The sequence below is a fragment of the Trichogramma pretiosum genome, unplaced genomic scaffold (genome assembly GCF_000599845.2).
Source record: "Trichogramma pretiosum strain Unisexual culture from Peru unplaced genomic scaffold, Tpre_2.0 scaffold40, whole genome shotgun sequence".
NCBI classification, from domain to species: domain Eukaryota; kingdom Metazoa; phylum Arthropoda; class Insecta; order Hymenoptera; family Trichogrammatidae; genus Trichogramma; species Trichogramma pretiosum.
In genome coordinates, this window is record NW_019641657.1 from 1,465,253 (window position 1) to 1,483,280 (window position 18,028).

Consider the following 18,028-nt stretch of genomic DNA (forward strand, 5'->3'; position numbering starts at 1 on the left):
ACTTTGAAAATTGTATTTATTGATGTAATGTTCATCGTGGCACGTTTTTTTAATAATCATCTCGTGAGTGTCTTCCGGCGTATGCCTAATGCCTGTGTATATTGTAACACGTCATACTTATTCGCTTTTCTGTGTGCGTGTTTATAATGTAATAATGTGCGCTATACTGCGGTTCTCGCAACGAGGAAGCGAGAGAAAAATACAAAAAGGTGGGGGCCTTCGTACACATACTGTATATATACTTTTACAACCTATGTATAAACACGTTCGATTCTCCAAAGTGACTGTGCGCGCTTTTCTCTTTATCTTCGCATCAGGTGTAGGCGCGCGAGCGAGCGAGGCGTGCTCGAGAATCGAACTCAACGTTGTATAGTTTAGTTGGTGTGTGTATACACACTCGCGAAAATCGCGCGACCGACAGTGCAGCTCCTCGCCGCGATCGTGTGCACAAGCAGAGAACCTTTTTTTTTGTTGCTCTCGTCTGTATATGTACAAAACAACACTGGGCCTCGGCTCTCTCTCTGTCGCGGGTCTTTCGGAGCTGAGTGACTGCAGTGACAATCCGTGAGTGTATTTTGTTTGTGTGCAGCTGTGCCCACTCGATATACACCGATAATCGGCCGCAAAGCTAGTGATCAATTAACAAAGATCGTCTCGACGTCTATTGTATATGTTTGGTCATCTTAACGAAGTGTACCAAGCACGAGACCCTGTCTCCGTACCCAACGCCCATCTAACCGTCTCGTCGTGAAGGTAAGCCAGACAGGGAATTCTAAGATATATTTGCTGTTGACTCGCGGTGCATTATTATACATCATGTGTTTCGCACGACATAATGACGAGTGCCAGAGTATACGAGCGCCCACCATCTTACTCGGATGGCCCCTTGCGTATATTGTGTATATGACGAGCCAGTGACTGGCTCGAGTGCAGAAATTGATAAACCTGGCTTGCTCCTTTTTCTTTTCTTTTTTTTCTTTCTTTCCATTACGTGTCAGAGGTTCTTTTACGCTCTCGCACCTGCCTGCCTGCTGCTGCCTGCCAACGGTCTGTGTACGATGTAACAGAGCTAATATACCGTTCGATGTTGAGGTTATGTTGCTCCTTTTTTTGCTGCTACACGACTCCTTTTGCATAATTGAGGAAAAAAGTAATTATTAACCGAGCACCCGATCGAGGCAACGATCTTTTAATTCGAACTTTTTTTGACATTTTCTTTCGAGGGACGGTAAAATGTTATAAATCACAAGTCAATAACTTGATATACAATAGAAAAAAAAGGAGTATAGGTGATGAGTCATTGACTTTAGTCCAGGGGCCTCTGAAGATTTAATCCTTACTTTGCATGGACAAATCCTCGTAGTAAGTTTCGTTAACTACTTTCCTTTCCTTTCCTTTCGCTAGGAAGGTAATTATTGCATCTACGACGGCAAAGTTGACAGCTGCCGTCGTACACATAAATTCTCTCGCGTTCGTAGATTCGGAACAAGACAAGTTATATTTTACTTACCCACGCCGTAAAAATCATCGAGCATGACCGTTGGAATATCTACATTGTGTGCAGTGAATGATAAATAAAAATGTCTAGTTGGTGTGTAAGAGGTTAAGACTGTAATTAAAAAAGTACTAGTTTTCTTTGACATCTTCTTTGACTTATAAACTAGTGACACCTGAATTAAAGTTATTGTTTTTATATAAAAATAATATGGTAATTTTAAAGTACATTTTTTTAATGTATAATCTTAATCATATACTATTAGACTACCTAAATCATACAAATTTTACTCTATTATCTAAAACTGTCACTTAAAATAATTTAAAATTTGAAATACGCCATGTAATTAAAATTTTATACACAATTATTTTTTATTCTGATATAATCTAGACAGTTATAATTGAATGTTTTGAGAATGTAGACTGTAACATTTATTGCTTTCACATATTTTTTGACATTTACTTATATTTCCTTTGACATTCATAACATTAAATTTCTAAAATATTCAGTTAAATGCTGATTGCATAGAATGATTTAATGTTTATCATTCAAAATAATATATGAATAAAGACTCATAATAACATGCTTAACATTTTGTTGCGCTATTTCATTATATTTCAATATGTATTACTAACTAATATTCACATCAATTTATTATTTTTTCATGAAATGAAGTGATGTTAATTATTAGCTTATTTTCTTGTAAATATCATTGGATGCTTGAAATTTTTTTGAAATGGTTTGCTATTTCAAATAAAATTCCTTTAAATATTTGGAATTGGTGCTAGAATCATTCCTGATACATGTGTATTTTATGGCATACTCGTCTTGTACAAATAACATTCCAATTTTCTGTTAATTTCCACTCTGTACTATGTCTGCCTTTTCTCTTCCCCATGCATCAATAATAATACCATTGACCTTATGCCTGCAAAGTGTCTCTTGCATTTGTAATTTTATATCACCTATCAATTCAGATCTTGCCATTGCAGGTGTTTTAAGGGATTCAAAAATATTTTTAAAAAATGTTTGCTCTCATCTTATGACGCCTTTTTTAACTTATTTATAAAAAAGTAAAATTTAAATCAGTTTATACTTGCATTTATAAAAATTATAAAATTATATGACATTTTTGAATCATTCAAAGAATAGATTATTCATCGAGAATAAATTTTTCGTAATCGACCCGTTTTTTAGTAACTGTTTTAAAAGTTCAGGATGAACCTAATGTTACTTGTGCATATCAACTTGATATTTCTTCAGGACGCATCGAGGTCGCACGTATCATAAATATGCCTCGATCAAAATGACACGATGCACGCGACACCCGGTGGCGCATATAATACATGCAAATCAGGAGTGTCGACTATAAACTCGGTGAATGTAATACATTCCGTATAGCGCAGATGGATACGGCGTGTACGATAAACGAAGTGACACATTTGTATCGAAGCTAATCTACTGCGAGAAATTTATGAGTGAACTCTGATGCTCCGTTGTCACGATCAAGACTCGATCTTATTGTACGAATTCGATATTGAGTTATTGGCCTGACACTCTTTCGTTCTTCGAACGTAAAAACAACACTTGACAGGGACAATCGTATGTGTTTATGCTACCGGAAACAAGTGTTCCGGAAAAATGAACGTGTAAACGTTTACACTGTAGCAGAGATTCGAAGCAATTAAATAAACGTTTAGCAAAGCTAGGCCGATCCCAAACCAGACGCACGCTTCTGTTCAACGAGTCGTGCTCGGCACATTTACTTCAAGTCGTATAATATCGTGCTAATTGTGCGCGTATAAGCTCACGAGGAGTGATTCATAGAAGACTCGACTTGTTGTCGTGCCTGGTATAGGCGGCTTCGATGTATTTATTGATATGTACGAACTATTTGCCGAGCGCGACTTTCTTTTATTACGGTATGCACTTTTACGTATGCGATCGCGCATCGGGGCGTCAAGTCAATTACCGAGGAAGAGAAGTAAAAAAAAAAATTAGAAATTACCCGCGACCCAGAGTTTACGATCGTCTGCGCGTTGAGCCTCGATCGACAGGTTGGTTGTCAAAGCCTCGTAGCGTGCGTCCGTTGCGACAATTAGAGAGATTTACAAGGCTCATTTGAGCGTTGTTTATACGTACACTGAAAAAAAGTTTCGACCCAATGTCGAAGAAGTATTTTCTAATGAATGAAATAATTGTTCGGTACATTTTCTTTTTGCGCAAAAAGCAAAAGAGAGAAAGATCAATCAGCGACTTTCTGGCACAAAAATGTACAGAAGCTTCATCTGGGGAGCAATACTCGGAGCGATCTCGCGCACAAAAATGCAGTCGAAAAGCACAGCAAGACTCGCGATTCCCATCTCTCGAGTCCGATCTTAAAATAACGCATGTAAGTATCGCTCCTTACGAAGAAAGGGTTGCGAATGTATTTAGAGATTGAGTCTCAAGTTCTCAAGATCGCGAGTACTACTTCCCCGTTTACTCTCGTTAATTGGCTCATCATTTTACTACCGAGTTCGTAGGTAGGTGTTGCAATTTGTGTAATGAGCGTACGAGCTTACGGCGATATTTATCTTCCTATCGAGCCTCGTCGCTTGAAATTATATCGACGTCGATGGATTCGTGGTACACGCGTGCATCGTTTACCATTAGATTCGTGGGAAGTGATAATGGAGGCATCATAAATTTCGATCGAATCGATCTTCCTTTTCATTATAAGCTGACTGAAAGTTAAATGTACAAAAGTAACAAGTTTTTTCTACTATTTAAGCACAAAAGCTCGAAGTTCTACGATAATAAATGCTTCTGAAAGTAAAGGGCATTGACCTCAGGCGAAACTTTGAATATTAACGCCCTCGCGAGATTATGATAAATGGCCTTCCAGCTGAAAAATAACACGTCGTTCATCGCTTGTTTAACACGTGAGATTTGTTTATTCTAGAAGCTCGTACACGATCGAGCATCGCAAGCAACGTTTGAAACTTGCACGAAGCTTCGCAGCTTTGAAAATTCAAATATCCCATCGCAGACAGTGAGCACACAGATAATATATAGTTCCATATACACGCTATACCGATGTATACCTGCGATTCAACTTCCAACTCGCGACAAGTGCAAAGTACCGCTTGTGTGCGTGTGTGTTTGTGGCGTTAAGGGCGCATGCGCTCGTGGGGTCGACGTCGTCTTCGTCATCGTCGTCGGTTCGCCCCCCTTTTTCAACAAACAGCCGGAGCGATACGCTCGTGTATATCTATGTGTATGTGTACGGCGCTACTAGGGGTTGCCCTGCTGCTGCTGCTACTGCCAATGCTACTGCTGCTGGCTTTCCTTTTCTCTCGATGCTCGTTTGCCAACACTATATTGCCGAGAGCCCCAGTGTACGAAGTATAAAACGCGCGCGACGTACGCGCGCTACACGCACTCGCTTCCATCCATCCATAATAAACGATATTTTAGCATAAACAAAATAGCATATCGTACACGCGTGTGTACGATACAATTTATTTTCTCGCATCGAGATAAAACATAATACAATATTTTCGTGCGTAACTTTATCCTCATCTTAGAGTACAAAATATTTCGCCCTAAATAAGCGGAAAATAATACAAAAAAAAAAAAAAAAGAATAAGATATACTTACACTTGTACAAAAACGAAAGAAGACTGCCTGGAGCGTGACACGAGTGCATAAATAACCAAGTAAATAGATACGTTATACAGTGAGAGAAGTTCTGCGTATATGTGCGTGCGAGGTATACCGTTGTAATATAGCATATATGCACGCGTCGTCGTCCGTCCGTCCGTACGCAACGTCAAGAGATAATTTTTCGGAGGGGGTGCACACAGTGGTAGTGCACACACACGCTATACAAAAGTGAGAAAGAGAGACGCTCTCGTGTATGGCAATATACGCATACGAGTAGCGCGCGTAGGTTCAGTGCTCTTGGAGAGACCCTGGTGATCGATATAAGATTCTCGACTTCCTAGTCTGACATCTTGAGAGCGAGGAAAAGCTCCCCGAGCTCCGACAGCGAGAAAGATACGGAGAAGAAAATCGTCGTTTTTACGAGACATATATTATATTTTTTATACGTCACACGCTTCACGCAAAATTCCACAAGGCCACGAGTTCGTGTTTATACAACACGCCAGTATAACATTTAGAGAGATATAGAGATACAGTGAGAGCAAAAAGTAAAAGGGAGCCAGCGGGCAGACTCGATCAAAACGACTGTATATACACGCGCGCAGGGCGAGCGCATAAAATCGACTTTACCAATGGGGAGGACGGATATGTCAAAAACGCTCAATGCTTACAGGATGTGAGTATATATAACAAACGCCGCAGTGTGTGTGTCGTCTCTTTCCAGCTGCTTATATACACTTTGCACCACCGCGCCGCTTCTTTTCGAAACTTTCAACTCGTTCCTGGGCCACGCGCGCTCGTGGCAATTATTGTTTTCCCTAGCGAGTCATGATCTTGCGTCTCACTGGAGATTAATATACGTCTTTCTTTTTTCCCTTCTTTTTAAACTTTTATCGCCTCGCTTCGAATGAGAAAAAAAAAAGAACTTTCCTTTTTCATTCGCATTTCACGTAAACATAGTTTCGTTGCGATCAGGTTTGTAAGTAGATTGAAATATTTTTGTAACAGTTTCGCGCTGTAATCCAACGTTGAAAGATGAGAAAAAAATGCATTTAATAATATAAGAGGATAATATTCGTCAAACGTCGATGAGCTTTAGCACTGAGCGAACTTCGTAATAATTAACTTTCATTTAATCAAGCGTTGAAAACTTGATTTCCGCCCAACAACTAATTGCAGCATATGGAAACTTTTAGTACTGCGATTACAATTAAAATATTAAAATATCCGTTATCCGTTAAGATTGAAAAAGAGAATTAACAAGTAAAGTATTCGAGAATATTTTCCAGGATATCTGGAATAAATTCTAAAAGTTTTCCCGTTCTGCGTGAACAGTGTATTTTAATTCTTATTAAATTATCTGCTCGAAATTAAAACGTTGGCTGTGTCAATCATAGAAATTAATATGAAAATTTCTCATAAGTTAAAACCCTAGAAAAGTAGTCTAACCGCATTTCAAGCGTATCTCATCTTGCAACCACAATTTCCGGAGCGGAGACGGAGTATATATAGTTGATAATTTCCATCAGTTATCTTTTCAACTCAAACCTTGAATAAAAATATTGAATTCTCGTTACACATTCAATAAAAACTTTGCCAATTGCTGTTATATATTTCTCACGTTATACTACCATAAACACTTTGTATATTAAAAAATAAACCAATTTTTGTCCTTTACGGACGCTCTGCAACGCGACGTAATTTAAAACGGCTTCTACACAAATTATGCAATGGCTTTTCGTAACCGAGACACTTGTAGTTTTGCTCTTATGTAAGCAGATATTTACGCCGACGATTTTCATTGCTTCGAATATTGCTCGTCCTAATACATATTACCTGCATGACAGTTGCCTTATAGGCAAGCACACCATCGTTTGTTATCTCATTTCATTAACACAACATTTTTTTCATCTTCACGAACCATTGACTTATACCGCCTGTCTCACACGTATGGCTTCACTCGCATGTCGCTTGGTGTAACAATATATGCACGAAAAAAACTCATATTTTTCATCTGCTACGGTCGATTGATATTTAAAATAATTTTTACTCTGACTCAACGAATAGGTGCGAGCCGCTCCTTTTATTCGATTCCAAATTGTAGCAAAGAAAAATAATTAGAGCAATAATACTTTCGATGTAAGCAATATTTATAAAGCGACTCGAATGTCCTTCTGAATCATATAACATCCATCTTGGCAGAAAAATACAAAATCTCGCTGCCGCTCGAGGTCAGAGCATGTCTGGGAAAAGATCGGCTTTACTTCTCGTGCATGCATACAACATGTGCACTCGTCAGCAAGTCGGCAGGATTTGCTTGCGTGAACGCCGCGCTTGTGCATGTGCATGAAACACACGTATGCATATAACGTGAGAATTGCTGCTCCTCTCGTACTTATCTGCATCGAACGAAGAGATCGAATACCGACGTTGATTCCGTCTTCGTTATTTTTTAGCTCCTCGAGAGTAATATTAAATGAAGCATATTATATTTTTCGATTGATGCTTCCAGATAATATTAAATAATGATGCCATTCTTATGATTTTTTTCAAAACTTGTACATCGCTTACATTATATTGCTTTTAATTGTCGTTCGTATTACGCATAGAAATTCTTATCTTCTTTTTGAACGAATCGACCTCTGGCCAAAAATTGTTGTTCAAATTTCACGTGTACCTCGCATACGTACTTCCGTTTTTATCACGTCCCATATGATATCTCGCTATAGACTCAAAAATGGTCTAGCGCATGCGTGGTTTTATTGATAAGCCGGGCATAGGAAAAGCCGCTCTGGCTTGCCACATACTCATACCCAGTAGATATGTATATAAAGTAGCCCTAACATGGGGTAAGTTCGCATTTTCCTCGCTTTTGCTTCTGCTTTAATTCCATCACTCTGATTTCGCATTCCTCTCTTTACTTCCTTTCAAAAAACGAACGAAAGACGAAACTCTTAAGCCGATTCATCTTTTATTTTTGTCGAGAGTTACGAAGGGATTTGCGAGGTACTGCGAGTCAAACGCATTGCAACTAACACAACGACGGCTCTCGAGACACCGCAGTGATTTCCTTCTTTGTTTTCTTTTTTTTTCGTCGAATAATCCCACGAGTGCGAATGGCTTAAGTCTGCTAAATAAGAGGCAAAAAGTTGACAAAAATAAGTACCTTGACGGGCTTCTGTAACACGAGGGTGTGTACGATATACGTTACTTGTGCAGGCAGCAATAATAAACGTGACGCATCGACGATCGATAAATTGCGCTTTAATTTACGGGCTGTGCCTACTCATATGGAGTTTGCCTGTTATTATCGAAAAGTGATCGAATTTTGGCTTGAACTTGGATTACTCCCCGTTTAATCATTTCGTGCGTCATCATTTTTTCCCTTTGTCGGATCTTTTTTTACTCTCATATCAGACTTTTTAGATAGCAATCCAAGGTGTATTTACGTCGTTTTTCACTCGAAATCTCATCGTTTGATATTTCATAATCAGCTTTTATTTTTGATTCAAAAACATAAAAGACATCAAGTAAACACTGCTATAAGAAACTACAACTATTTGTTTCGGAGGCGTTACTTCGAAACAAGTTCACATTCAAGCTCGTACAAGTGATAAATTTTACGACATTGACCTACATGCGTTTGTCGAGAGTAAAGGGTGTGAAGGCAGTATGTTGTATACAATTTGATGATATAATATGAAACTCGTGCTTTCGCATATTTCATATGTTTTTTTTGTTCTAATTTATTAATTTACATTTTGTAAACATTCTGACAACTAGAAACATGTTATTTCGAGGTGATACTAATGTAAATTATTATTTTTTTTTTCAGCAAAAAGATCGAAAACATCGGGAGAATGACGGCCATGACTCAAGAAGAAATTGTGGCCGGCGCCCGCACGGTCGCCCAGGGCCTCGAGGCTCTCCGAGTCGAACACTCGGGCCTGTTGAACGGCCTACAATCTCAGGAAGCGCCAGCCGCGCGCGACAAAGCTGGCCTCATTTCGAAGAATATCGAGATGATCGAGCTGGGTCTGGGCGAGGCGCAGGTGATGCTCGCCCTGGCGAGTCACTTACAAATGGTCGAAGCCGAGAAGCAAAAGCTCAGGACGCAGGTTCGAAGGCTGTGTTCGGAAAACTCCTGGCTGAGAGACGAATTGGCTGGCACGCAGCAAAAACTCCAAGCCAGCGAACAAATGGTACGTTGATTGCACGACGTTGACAGATATTTTAATTGCAAAGAAGAAATACACTTTGACGATTCTTTGTTTACTGCTGTATGCGTCGTTGAATGTGCAGAAGATACTTTCTCTACATTATTTTGCAATGCAACTGTCATTTGTTCAGTGTAATACAACTTTAATTTCACGTTCACTCATCATTCATAGTCGTGAGAATCCTCGAGAGAAAGTACCTCATTCATAATTAATAAAAGATTCTTGTTGCACGTAGTAATTCGCAATAACTAGTTGCACGATGCAGGAATTCATTAGCAAAACTAGCGAATCTTTCATTATACAACGATGTATTAACAAAGATTATTATCATTAAATGATGACTTACAACTGTATTAATTTTGAGCTTCATAATTTTGTCATATTATTAAAATCAACAGGTGGCACAGCTCGAGGAAGAAAAGAAGCATTTAGACTTTATGGCCAGTATGAGACAGTACGATCCAGAACCAACGGCAGATGACGAAAACGCAAAAGACAGACCGAAAGATGATCCAGTCGTTGACCTGTTTCCGGATGATGAGGCTGAGGAGCGAAACAGTAAGTGTATGTAGTCGGACAAAGCTTCTCTTTTATCTATCAAGCACCCTTGGTGAATGTTATTTTTCGGGAATAAACTTTCTTTGGCTCCTTGTTCTTATTGTAAACATTTTGCAAATACACACTTTTTTCCTTTATATAAAGGCACTGTATACTAGAAGTAGAGAAATTAACTAACAATTTTTAGCGTACTTATGAATAAGTGCAAACTTGATTTTTGGTTCCTAGTATCAAAGTTATGGATATAATTAAAATTAATCCCTTTATAAACATAATTATAAGTTTTAAAATTCTATTAGCTGTTAAAATTCACTTTCACAATCAGAATAGAAACAGAAGAATCATTGTATAAATAAATATGTTGAATTTTTTTTACAAAAAAAAGTTTACCTAAAATGTACATTTGCCCAAGGTGACACTGTTACTTGGTTGACAGTATTGAATGACAAAATCCTTTTCTTTTTCAGCTATGTCTCCGACTCCCCCGTCCCAATTTGCCCAGCAGGTCACTGCTGGATACGAAATACCGGCCCGTCTGCGAACACTACACAATCTCGTGATTCAATACGCCAGTCAGGGTCGTTACGAGGTCGCCGTGCCACTTTGCAAACAGGCACTCGAAGATCTCGAAAAGACCTCGGGCCACGATCATCCAGACGTGGCGACTATGCTCAACATACTCGCGCTCGTTTACAGAGACCAGAACAAGTACAAAGAAGCTGCGAATTTGTTAAATGATGCACTGGCTATAAGGGAAAAGACTCTGGGTGAAAATCATCCCGCTGTCGCTGCAACACTCAACAATCTTGCTGTTCTCTATGGGAAACGAGGTAAAACAAATTTTTAACACGTTTTACTCTTGCTTCGCCGCACAGATCTTCATACATTATTTATATGCAGGCAAATACAAGGAGGCAGAACCTTTGTGCAAGCGAGCTCTGGAAATTCGTGAAAAAGTACTGGGACGCGACCACCCCGACGTGGCCAAACAGCTTAACAATTTGGCTTTGCTTTGTCAAAACCAAGGAAAGTACGAAGAAGTCGAACGTTATTATCAACGAGCTTTGGAAATTTATGAGGCGAAATTGGGCCCTGACGATCCCAATGTGGCCAAAACGAAAAACAATCTCGCCTCTTGCTATCTGAAACAAGGAAAATACAAGGATGCAGAGGTTCTGTACAAACAAGTGCTAACAAGAGCTCACGAACGAGAATTCGGAGCTATCGACGGAGACAACAAACCTATTTGGCAGGTTGGTTGTTCTGCTTAATTTTGCGATTTCTGAATCTCATTTTACATATAGAATTTATTTCACTTTGCATTTTAAAATATACCAAACTCGATTCTCGTTTGTAATTAATAAAATTTTAAAAAATATTTCAGGTTGCCGAAGAACGAGAAGAAAACAAACACAAAAATAAGGAAAATGCTCCATATGGAGAATATGGAGGCTGGCATAAAGCTGCAAAAGTTGATTCACCTACGTTTAATACTACTCTGAAAAATCTTGGCGCACTTTACCGACGACAGGGTAAATACGAGGCTGCTGAAACGTTGGAGGATTGTGCAATTAGGTCTCGAAGAGAGGTAGATTCTTTTATATAATCTATTTCTAGATTTAATTAACGTTTAATAAATCGACACGGTTAATAATTAAGATAATAATCACCATGAAAACGTTATAATCCTTTTTTCGAGAGCATTATGACAAACCATTTTCAACTCATTGAATGAATGACTGCTAACAAAAAATGCATCAATTTTTGTTGTTACAAGCAGCTTGTCCAGCAGGTGAGTGACAAGCCGAATGTGAAAGTGCAGAATGTATGCTCCATGTAATATGATCTATAAATCCATCTCACTTTTAATCTATTCGGACATGAAAAGTGCTTTTTACAATAGAGTCATATTCTAAAATTACTCAAATCTTTGTCCGAAAAGATTTCACATCATTTTAGAATGCTTCGAACTCTTATTTTTTCAATGTTACAAATTCGAGATCTCTCGATTTTTTGTATATTTTGTAATTTCATATCGACACTAACTGCAAAAATTTATATGTAGCGATAAGGCCTGCGTACCTACTAATTATAATTAACTTAGTATAAGAGGGTTTGCTCTAACACTTGAAGCGTGTGTCAATAAGAAAAAATTATAACATATTTGTTACAACGAAATTATACGAAAACATTAAAATAAATCGATTTTCAATAAATACAAAGATATATCAGACTTAATTCTTAACACAGCCATGTAAATTTTTTAGTTTCGTTCTGTGCTCACTTTTTAATATTTGTTTTCGTTCTACTGCGTTTTATATGGGTTTATTCAAATTTTATAAGTTTCGTTTCCTTCCTTATTGTACATTTTTATATTTTGTCAATGTTTTCGTTTATTAAGGTGTAAATCGTTGTAATTATTTTATTTTGGCACTGATGATTTTCTATTATTTTTAAAAAAATTAATTTTAAAATTCATAATTTTAGATAAGGTAACAAACATTAACCATAAAAACAATACAGTAAATTTAATTAGGAATACAGACTCTTGAAATTTTCTGAATTCAATAAATGTACAGCTCTAATGATAACTAAATATTTTAGATCTAATGCTTTCTAATTGTTTCTACAAATTTTTCTTGATCATTAGTTTTTAATATTTTTCATTTGTTATATGTGTTTCCCGTTAAAAATATTAATTTTTAGAATCTCAAACAATTTATATGTGTATAGATATTTGAAAATGTATTCGTAATTCAAAAATTTTTTAAAAACGATCATGAAAGTCAGCATGAAAATAAAATTTTCAATTCCATTTTCGGAAACTTGTATAGAATATTTTCTTAAAAGAGGTGGGTTTCATTTCGATATTTTTTGAGACACCATAAAAACTTTCAAAGTAAATATTCAATCGACGTTTCACGAAACGGGATGGAAAATTAAATTTTTGCGCTTTCTTAATAACTTGCTGTGCATTCGCTTATTTATATCTTGATTTTTATATGGTTTTAATGAAAAAACTGATCTTGATTTAAAACAAAATCCTGTACCAACATGTATCACTTGAGCATGTTTTTTATGTAATGTCAAGCATGGTTTTAAATTATTTCATTCGTCTGTACACCTACTATTTCTGAATTTAGGCTTAAACGTTATTATTAATTAAATACATCTTTTAAATAGGCATTGGACTTGGTAAAACAACCAAAAGTGGCGCAAATTTTGAGTGACGAGAAAGGATCAAATCGACGCAGTTCGAGGACGAGTTTGACAAATAGTGAGCACGAACACGACGAGGTAAGTTAATACGCTTCATCATTCGGTAACTCGCTATGAATGTTCATTTTCACTTTCAGTCGTGTACAAAATATTTCCACAATTTCATCCTATGTTATTGTTATTTTCATAAAAATTTTTATTATGTCAATGTTCGCATTAAATATTAGTAATAGCTTAGTTGTTTTAGAATCAATAGACACTCATAGGTATAGTGATACTCATATTAGCACTGCATGTCTGTTAGAATGAGTTTAACACATACATACGCAAAACGATACCTTACATACATTTTTAATTTATTACCACAACAAATTTTTTAATGAACAACATGTAAAAACCAATCGATGTTCCAAAAAAGGGCTCCATGCCAATGGTACAAAGGTCACTGATGAATGATGGACAGACTGGACACCAAGATAGCCCTAACAAACCTGGTTTTAAAAACAAGATATTTCACGTTTTTGGCATTCACCCCTCTACGTAGGACATAATATTATCGATTTGTTTAATTTTGTATATCACGTATTTTTTCTTTCCATTTGTATTTTTTTCAGTTTATCGGGTTTCAATATGTCAAATAACTGTACCAATTTAAATGTATGTTTTTTGCCGGAAGTGAAAAAAATGATTTTTTTATTCTAGCCAAATCAATCTATTTGTATGTTGAAAAAATATAGAGCTATATTTATTGATATACGAACAGGACCTTAGCGTCCATAACATGTTCTCGAAAAGTAAATATAAATAATGGAAAAAAATTGTAGTTATTAGGTGAAGTAAAAAGAAATTAAAAATATTTTTACATTAATGAGAATTCATTCTTAATTATATGTAATTTTTATTTTTATTTTACGGAAAAATTACGCGAATAGTAAATAAAGCTCTGCATTTTTAAGAATTTTTCAAGTATACAAATGGTGCATTGTTATTTGATAAAAAATTGTTAAAAAGCATTTTTGCTTTTTTCTTGTTGTTTTAATACTCTATACTTGCTTCCATAAATGATTAGGTTAATAACAGAGAGAAGTCTTCCGTACAGACCTTTCCTTGCCAGGAAAAAATGTGATGATAGTTTGGCTTTTAAATATTGTATAAAGTATTTCAAATTTTGGTTCTTATACTTTAAGTATACGTTTAAACAATATTTTGTGCTGACTACAGTTTATTTGATAGTACAATTTTTAATGTCATTCTGTTATAATGAATAAGTTTTTATCAATAAGTTTGTCGGAGATCAATTTAATACCCCCTGCATAATAATTATTTCGAATTAGGTGATTGAAGTTAAATAAAACGCATTAATGTTTGTGTAGTAACGTACAGTATGCAAAGTAGTGATTTAATGTTTTGATTTTTTAACCAGTGAAGCATTGTAAATTTTTGATAAATTTATTGTAACTATTGTATAGTAGAAAAATAATTGTATGCATTAATTTCATTGATTGAATTTCACCTTCTACCAACTTAATGATGTTTTGCCTGGTCCATACCACTCGAGTTGTAGATGAAATGAAATAGTGCTTTGTTTATACAGTTGATTATTATTTTACCATGAAGTAGTTTTTTGTGCATGAAAAGGCATTTGAAATACTTATCTTGAAGATCATAGCAAAATAATTGTAAATATAAGCGTGATACCGAGCTTGCTCTATATGATTTATACCAGATAAATTTCATATTTGAAAAATGACTATTATAAAATTTGTAAAAAATGTATTTGTTAATAAAAATTAAGAACACAATATTCAAAGTGTCCTTGTTGTTTACACTAATCAGGGTGAACTACACTGAGATCCTATTTTACATGGCTAGGTTACACACAAAATTGTAGTATTATGGTTGTGGTTAATTAAATTACTTACTGTATGGTAGGTATTATAGATTCTAATATTTAAAATTATTATATTCTAAGAAATTCATGTCAAATACTAACTCTGTTAATCAAATTCTTCAATTTTCACATTCAAATATGTTTTAATTATAAAAAATGACTAAACTTCTACTATTTCAGTACGTGTATTTAAATATATAATTTTTATTTATTATTCGTTTATTATTCGTAAAAGTAAAGTTATGCTGTAAGATTTATATTTATATTGTTTACTATTGGGTCAATACTCGATCAAAATGTGATAATATAACATAAAATGAGAGCATATACTTCAGTGTAGTTTTCCCTGGAATTTTTTGCTTGTTTATTAATTCATGACAGATGATTGATAAAATAGGTCGTTAAAGTATATTTTCACCTTATCGTGTATAAAACATGAATATTTAAAAAATACATGTGTTTGATATTTCAAGAAGTAGAATTATAGATGTCCCTAAGTGTTTATTATTATTTTGAATATTTTGAGCTTTGTAAAATTTGAGCATTAGTATGCGTAGGCACGTGAAACAAAAAAAGATAAAAGAAAGCTTTTTGGATCAATTGGTGCAACAGAAGACCAAAGCTGTGAGTCTGGGCTGATTTAAAGGTGCGTAAATGTAGACTGCATACTTTTTTGTTTTGTTTTTTTTCTCATTGAGGCTTGATTGAAGTAAACTTTTCATATCATAGGAACCATTATTGACAATGCATCAACTACACTGAAATATTCTCTCAATTTAAGAAATCATATTTTGCGATACATAATAATAATCAAGTTTATGTTTGTAATAAAAAAGTAAGATGCTAAGGTTTAACTATCAATAATGAACAGGATGAAGGAATAGATTCATGGTCAATAATTTCACTTAGAGTTTAAAATATATAACATATATTTAATCATCACTGTGTCGTGTTTTGTGTTCTAGTTATTCAGTTAGATTGAATGTTAAATAGTTATCAATGTTTGCTCAAAGTATTTGAATATTCAAATTATTTTGGAATTTTTTTAACAATATTGTATCATTTTGACTTTTACATCTAAAACAATAATGTTAATTTTTACACTTACATTTTAAGCACACACATAATTGCATACATCATTTTTTTTATTCAACCCTGAGAATTACAAAATCCAAGTTTTACAGTTTATTAAAACTATTTTTTTTACGTTTTGCTTTATCAATAAACCCAATAAATTAAACTATCTTTACGTTCAAAGTAATTAGTTAAGTTTCTTTTTTGTTGCAGGAACGAAAACATATGGTGCGAGCTCAGTAATAATCAGTTTTACAGAACTTTACATCAAGCTTCTAGGCTTTGATGTATCATTATGACGTCCTACCTCGATTCACAAAAAATTGCAAATTATTAATGGCACATTCCAACTGCTTTTGAAGATGAAAAAACTATGTAGTATCATTGAATGACAACCACTAATCTTTTTCGTTGGTAAAGTTTGGCAATCGAATCCGAATGAATTAGACTGCAAGTGATCAACTTTTTGAGCTAAACCATTTTTTTACAAGGCACTGTTTATTCGATGTTTCCCATAAGTATAATAGTTCTTAAAAAAAAGAAAGCGCCTTTCAAAAATACTGCTATTCAAAAATGTGAAGCTTGCAATTATAATATTTTTAAATTTATACAAAAATTCAAAGATTTATCAGTATTTGGTTTTTAAATTCGTTCTTTCCTATAATTTTTGTAACAAATAGTTTATTATCAATCAGTATATACAGATTTATTGAGATCTTATTAGAAAATAGATAATATATATTTTAGATTTATTATATGTTGATATCAACATATTTTGCGATAATTTAATAATTTGATGCATAATGAAAAATTATGCAACCAAGCCTAGTTTGGCTATTTATTATAGATTGTATTTCATTTTAATAGATCAGTTAAATTTCATACTATTTTCTATCGCGTAGCTACTTGAGGGTAAAGGTTTAAAAATGTATTAATTACTAACAACTCAAAAAAATTGTTTAAATTTTAAGAGATGAAAATACTAAGAAAAAACATAAAGTAATTTACTGCCTTTTCACAAAGTTAGAATTTATTTTTATGAATACCAAAATTTATAAAAAGATATTGCTAAAAAAGTAAGCTTAATTTGACGAACAATATTGATTGCCAAGTTCGTAACATCAAAAGACATGTGTAGCTCATACCATGCAAAATTAATGTTAATTTAACATCAAATAAAAAATTTAATTATCGATCATAAAATTCGAGCTATACTCGTTTGAGAGTGAAATTTATATTCAATTGAGAACATGCATTCGGTAATGTTCAAGAGCACATTTACAAAATGATTAAGTTTCACGAAGTATTTTTAAAAACTTTATCCAATTGTTCTAATCACATATTTACGAAAAAAATTTAGTACGTAGCTCAAATAAATAATGCTTAAGACCATTAAAAGTTTGAGCTAAAATGAAATAATTTTAAGAAATAAAACTGTATCATTGTGATAAAACGGGGTTAATACTAACGTATAAATCGCGATTGCGAGCCAATTCGTTTACTTCAGAAAGAAATAATTAGTAAAAATAAATTATTTATGAATGAATGCAGATGTTGCCGTGTAATTTTGACACAGCTTACACAAATCAACTGTGTTTTTACACTGAGGTGCAATTGTTATTCAGTAAAATAGCATGTAAGCTTTTATTTACAATAAAAATTTTATCTTGAACTTACTATTTTCTAAAATTTTTTAATTCCACCCTGCTTTTATCTAACATAATGAACGACTTAATTATTATTTTATTCAAGCTTTTGAATGAGCAACGATGACTAGACACCAAGCAAAGATAAATAGAAGGAACTATTGAGCCAATAGTTCCAGCTTCAATAAAAATATGTTGGCGTGAAATATAAATTTATCTTGACTACGATGGGTGGTAATTTTTTCAAATAATTTTATTACACTCGTATTTATTTGAT

The 18,028-nt window shown here is 34.5% G+C and overlaps 1 protein-coding gene across 6 annotated transcripts; it reads left to right on the forward strand.

Annotated features, from left to right (window-relative positions):
- Window positions 1-265: 265 nt before the first annotated feature.
- LOC106657516 (kinesin light chain) lies at window positions 266-17,777 on the forward strand. 6 transcript variants are annotated; one of them, XM_023460150.1, is made up of 9 exons: window positions 266-753; window positions 8,979-9,345; window positions 9,762-9,927; window positions 10,389-10,751; window positions 10,822-11,174; window positions 11,306-11,509; window positions 11,702-11,713; window positions 13,105-13,218; window positions 13,559-14,999. In XM_023460150.1, exons 2-9 carry the CDS (start codon window positions 9,004-9,006, stop codon window positions 13,682-13,684), a joined length of 1,680 nt encoding a protein of 559 aa, XP_023315918.1. In that variant the 5' UTR covers window positions 266-753; window positions 8,979-9,003; the 3' UTR covers window positions 13,685-14,999. The 6 variants fall into 6 exon arrangements, with proteins under 6 accessions (XP_023315918.1, XP_023315916.1, XP_023315915.1 ...); XM_023460148.1 differs by lacking the exon at window positions 266-753 and adding an exon at window positions 4,874-5,819 and having other exon boundaries at window positions 9,762-9,921; window positions 13,559-15,001; XM_023460147.1 differs by lacking the exon at window positions 266-753 and adding an exon at window positions 4,879-5,819 and having other exon boundaries at window positions 13,559-15,000.
- Window positions 17,778-18,028: the final 251 nt, after the last annotated feature.